The sequence below is a fragment of the Hordeum vulgare genome, chromosome 7H (genome assembly GCF_904849725.1).
Source record: "Hordeum vulgare subsp. vulgare chromosome 7H, MorexV3_pseudomolecules_assembly, whole genome shotgun sequence".
In the NCBI taxonomy this organism is placed as follows: domain Eukaryota; kingdom Viridiplantae; phylum Streptophyta; class Magnoliopsida; order Poales; family Poaceae; genus Hordeum; species Hordeum vulgare.
In genome coordinates, this window is record NC_058524.1 from 313036605 (window position 1) to 313042604 (window position 6000).

Genomic DNA, 6000 nt, shown 5'->3' on the forward strand with positions numbered 1-6000 from the left:
CTTTTATTGATAATTCTGGTATAATTCTTCATTCCATTCATCACTGGGGTGTTCTCCATTTAAGGCTATCAGCAGAATTAACCAAACTTCGGCACAATGCTGTTGGTAGGTGGCATCTACTTCTCTAGCAGAGCTCGCAGCAGGACATCAGGATTTTCCGGAATTGCTTCATGAGTAGTTGCGCTGCGCGCATGAGCACATCAAGGTTCAGGCGGACAAGCGCCGCAAGGACAGCGAGCTCGCCGACGGCGAGGATGTGCTGCTCAAGCTGCAGCCCCATGCACAGTCCTCCATCGCCAACAGACCATGCGCCAAGCTTGCACTAGAGTTCTATGGGCCATTTCCGGTCACTGAACACATCAACAATGTTGTCTACCGCCTGGACTTGCCGCCGGATAGTCATATCCATTATGTATTTCATGTATGACAGCTCAAACCCTTCACCGCCAACTACCCACTGGTTTTCTCCGAACTACCGCCTCCGGTCAATTTCATGGCGGGTCCTTTGATTCCACATGAGATTTTGGAGCAACGCATGGTGAAGAAGGGCAACACAACCATTCCGAAGATCAAGGTAGCTAGTCTTCTGTTCCGGTGGAGCATGCCACCTAGGAAGATTACTATGTGCTCCGTGGGCATTTTCCGGCTGCCATTATCTAGTTAGGAGCTGAAGCTCGGGAGGGTTAAAGTGTCACGTCACGTCCCCATCCTCTACCGTAGTCCTGACATGGACGAACACATAGAGGCCGACGACGCTTGGGCCTGAAGACAAGGTCAACAAAGTGGGTGGCTGAGCTGAGCAAGCCGTGAGGTGCGGCCTACAAGCCGTTGGGTGAGTGTGTTCGTTATTCAAGTGTGTGTAAAACCTAAGGGGGCAATCTGAATAATGAGAAGTGTCGTCTGAATCTCACCCTCTTCTCCTATCACATCTCTCTCTCTTCTCTCCAACTCTCATTCCCCACTCAAATCCCTAGCTACCATACGGTCCCCATGTGAGATCCATAGCTGGTGCCTCACACATAGCTGGCAAGTACCCAGATCGATCGGGTTTAGAAACGAGGATCAGGGGACGAGGATCGCAACGATTGAAACCGAGGGTCAAGGGGGGGTACTATTCCTCAACACTTTATTTTGGGTCAGGGGATGTGAGCCCGACGAAAACGGGTCAGAAAATCCGGATGGATACTCCAATCAGAAAATATATTTCAAAGAAAATAGAGAAAAAAGACCATTCCTTTTTGCTTGTTCTAAGTTGCATCCCTCCCAAAACTACCAGACTCCACTAAAGGCAAATAGCGGCCGTCCAGTCCCCTAATTCAACTCTGTTATTGTACTCGTAGTACACCGCCGCTTCTGTTTCATCTACCTCTTGTTGAACGCACGCACCTCCATGTTCTCAAGCAACTACTCATCTCTACCGATGAAGAAAGCTGCCAGCAGGATAGGGAAGGATTGACAACTGATCCACCATCACACCATGGCAACACCAACGCAGCCGTTGAGTAACTAATGATGATGATACAACCCCCCCCCCCCCACACACACACACACACCACCACCACCACCAAGTTTTTTTTATCCAGACTCTAACCCGACCCTTGATTTGGGCTGATGACCCCATGCCACTGGAAGCGGGACCAACCCACGTTCCAGGCTACTTTCCAATTCAAAATTGATGTTGGAAACTTTGGAAGCACCGCAACGCAGTGGTCTTTCAGGGGTTGCCGCCATCGCTTCCTCGGCTACTGAAGCTGTGCAGGGAAGACGTCATGCTTTGGCGAGTGCGTCTGCCTGCTGCTCTTAAGCAGGCAACGGATGCATGGCTGGATTGCTTGGCAGACCCTCTATCTGATATTGTTTTAGCCTTGCCCCACCCCCCCTCTATCCCTCTCCCCTTTACCTTTACCTGTGGGTTTGGCCCCCATAGCCCCATAGCATTGAAAATTCAAAAAAAAAAAAAAAACTGGCAATTAACAAGCTTTTCACCAAGTTCCAGTGGTGATTTGCTGCTGGAAATTAAAACATCCCTTGGTCACATACTCCATATTCAGTAGTCAATACGAGATCACCCCAAGCCTTGAATATTCCACCATCCTAAATCCGACAGATTCGCTACAAAAACTATCACATTGTTATTTTTGCAGGGTTCAGATGCAAGAGCTAAGAGCATCTACAGCCGGAACTTGCAAAAATGACCCTTCAAACGCCCACGAACACGCCCGGGCACGTCCACGGGGAGTGATCGGGCACGCCTTGAATAAACACTACTGCAACCGGACATCTCATACTAGATTTTCAAATCCATACAAAACGGAAAAACCTACGTACTGCATACAAACAAACTACTCCTCCTCGGAGATTTCGACGATCTTCGTGCCCTCCGGCAAATAAATGTGCGGCAGCTACAGCTCCGCCCCCTCCGGCTGCTTCGTTGCGGCTTCCACTGTCGTTATCTCCGCATGGAGCTCATCGAAGAGGGCGTCGACCTCCGCCTGCCTCTGCCGGATGAGGCGGCGGTTGGCCTCAAGCTCGGCCTCATCCCGGATGGAATCCAGGATAACCTGCTGCTCTACCATCTCCTCGGCTTGGGCAACGACGAAGTCCGCATCCGCCTCCGCCATGTTCAAGCCCGGAGCATGGATCTCCGTCTCGTCCTCCTTCTGCACGTCCTCCTCCATCACCTCCTGCAACTCCTCCTCCATCACCTCCCGCAACTCCTCCTCCAGCTCCTCATCCTCCTCCTCCTCCTCCGTCTCCGACAAGTCCGTAGGGAGACCCGCAGCAATGTGGGCGGCGCGTCGAGCCTGGATCTCTCCTCAATCTGCATCTGACGCTCCGGCGTAAGCATAGTGTAGGTGGTGGTACTAGGGGGGAGGGGGCATATTGACGCCGGAGAATGAGGGAGAGAAGGCGGATGGGATCGGGTGGCGGCGGAGGGAGGGAGGAGGTGGATGTGCTAGCCTAGGGGACGCCGGCCAGCATAAATAGCCGGCTATGGCCTCGGGCGGCAAGCCGGAGCGACCCCACGCGGCGTTCACACCGCGACAATGGTTGAGGCGCCCGTCGGGTTTCCGCGTGGGACCTCGCGGCGGGTGTGCCCGGGCTCCCCTATATCTGCCCCATATTTAGGCTGGATATGAGGGGTGTCGGTCAGCTCAGAAGTTTGACACCTGTTTGATCGATTTTTTGTGACCTTGAGACGGGTACAAGGGGTCCGGCTGTAGATGCTCTGACCGCACTAAACCCATCGACTCCATTTTTTCTTGTATGATACTGTGAACAAACCTGCATTGGACTGGTTTTGGTGGGTTGATCCGTGCATAGTAGTGGAATCCAAACCCCTCAATCCTGATCTCATGATCGAGCAATAAAACTTTTCCACGCTAGGCGGCAGCAAGATCAACAGGTGATCCGTGGTCCGAAACAAGATATGCGACAGAATAGAAGGGAAACAAGAGATATTTTTTCTGGATTACGTTGAAGATGAGGAGCTTGTCTTTCTCGGCGGAGAACGCCATACCGCCGCGGAAGTGGACGGCCCAGACGAGGATGACCGCCGCCGCGGCCACGCCAAGCAGGCGTACGAGGCCGAACATCGGGAACCTCACCGCGGGTACCGCCGCCATCGCCTCGGTCGGCGAGATCGAGCGTGTAAGAGGGAATGACGGTTAGGGAAACCAGAGCAAAGACGCCAACCTGTGCAAGTCATCTTGCGACCCGGAAGTGGGAGAGTGTTCACGGGCTTCAGCAAATAACGTTTTCATCACTATGTAGGCGTATTTACGGAAGTAGCTTTAGGCTGTTTTGTTGGGAACCAACTGTTATGGAATGGTTTATTCGAGAAGAATGACTTCCTTTCATTTCTGTGTTTGGTTCGAGCAAAATAATAGAATGAATTGGTTTTATTTTGATGTTTGATTGGAAGCATAGAATAAAAAATAAAACGACATAAAACTCAAAATTTTAACACCAAAATAGTTTACGTATGGCACAAAGCAATATAGTTCAAAAGCCTCATCATTATTCATCTTGTCATTAAATAAACGACATCAACGAAATCTTTTCCTTTTCACACGTAAGAGTATTTTATATTTTAAATAAATAATCCGATTAAAAAATTATTTTAAATATTAAACCCTTCTCTACGAGATCTTCTAAATTAGATATTATATGTTTTGATGACTTGTTTTTGCCCAAAAATTATCATGATGTTTACACTGAAATAGTCATAGCATTTACATTAAAGTTGTCATGATATGTTTTATCTATTTTATCTTCTAGATTTAAAGCTACCATTATATTTTAACTACTTTTCACAGCAAATTTTATTAATTGTTCATGGCAATTTTTTATAATTAACCATGACAAATTTAATTTAAGATCATCGTAAATTTTAGTAATTTATCATGGCAATTTTAGTATTTTGACCATGGCAATTTTAGTATTTTGACCATGCAAATTACTTTTTGTATGAATGATATGTTTCTATATTATTTTATATCATTTTGGGAAATTAATTATTAACCCAGTGCCCTGTGTGAGTTGTTGTTTTACGCTAATTTTTTATATTTCGGAAAACGAGTACCAAATGAAATCCAAATACTACGGAACTTTTTAAGGATTTTTTATGGACAAAAATAAGACCTGAAAGCTTCAGCGGGAGCCTGGTGGCCGCACAAGGCAATGCCAAGGCAAGAGGGCGCGTCCCCTTGCCTTAGGACCACCCCGTGGCTCCGTTTGACCTAACTCCGCAACTATAAATTCTTTAAAACCGGGAAATCAACACAGAGCCAGCCAAAATACTTTCTTCACCGCCGCAACTCTCTGTTCCCCCGTGTGCCCATCAGGATCCCCTTTCGCGTGCCTTGTCAAAGGGGGGATCGATCACGGAGGGCCTCTACATCAACCTTGCTACTCCCATGATAATGTGTGAGTAGTTCATCATAGACCTACGGGTTCATAGCTAGTAACTAGATGTCTATTTCTCTCTCTATGCTCTTCAATATAAAGTTCACCATGATTCCCGTGGTAATCTATTCAATGTAATCTTCTTTGCGGTGTGCTTGTTAGGATCCAATGAATTGTGGGTTTATGATCAGCTTATTCATGAAAACTATTTGAGTCATCTCTGAATTCTTGTATGCATGATTGTTATAGCTTCGTATTTCTCTCTGATATATCGGTTTGGTTTGGGCAACTAGATTGATTTATCTTCAGTACGAGTGGTGCGTTGTGATGGTTTTAATCTTGCGATGCTCAATCCTAGTGACAGAAGGGGACATGACATGTATTGTATTGATGCCATCAAGGATAAAACTATGGGGTTTATTCATATTAGTTCAGTTTACTTTGTCTACATCATGTCATCTTGTTCAAAGCATTACTCTATTTTTACTTAATACTCTAGATGCATGCTGGATAGCGGTCGATGAGTGGAGTAATAGTAGTAGAAGCAGTCAGGAGTCGATCTACTTGCTTATGGACGTGATGCATATATACATGATCATTGTCGTGAATAAATATTTCATAACTATGCGCTTTTATATCAATTGGCCAACAGTAATTTGTTTACCCACCATATCCTATCTTCGAGAGAGAAGCCTCTAGCGAAAACTATGGCCCCCGGGTCTACACAAATATTATTACTAAAACCTAAAAATAGTGTTGTCATTTATCTTTTGTTATTTTATTTTCTATTTATATCTATCAACCATCAGTATTTAATCCTTGCAAGAAACGAGTTCAAGGGGATTTACAACCCTCTTACCCGCGTTGGGTGCAAATGTTTGGTTGTGTGTGTGTAGTTGTTGACGACGAAATCTTATATGGTTATCCTATTGGTTCGATAACCTTAGTTCTCATTGAGGGAAATACTTATCTCTATTGTGTTGCATCTTCTCTCCTCTTCGGGGGGAAAACCCAATGCAGTTTACAAATAGCAGGAATAATTTTTGGCACCACTGACAGGGACACATCATCAAATTCTTATCATGTACCTAC

The 6000-nt window shown here is 46.2% G+C and overlaps 1 protein-coding gene across 1 annotated transcript in view; it reads right to left on the reverse strand.

Moving 5' to 3' along the window:
* The window catches only part of LOC123413567 (transmembrane ascorbate ferrireductase 2), a 55237-nt gene extending 51549 nt beyond the window's left edge, over positions 1-3688 (reverse strand). Inside the window, exon 1 of the mRNA XM_045106500.1 lies at positions 3477-3688. Coding sequence (XP_044962435.1) covers positions 3477-3626 — 150 coding nt within the window. The 5' untranslated portion in view covers positions 3627-3688. The remainder of the gene's footprint in view (positions 1-3476) is intronic.
* Between the last annotated feature and the right edge of the window lie 2312 nt (positions 3689-6000).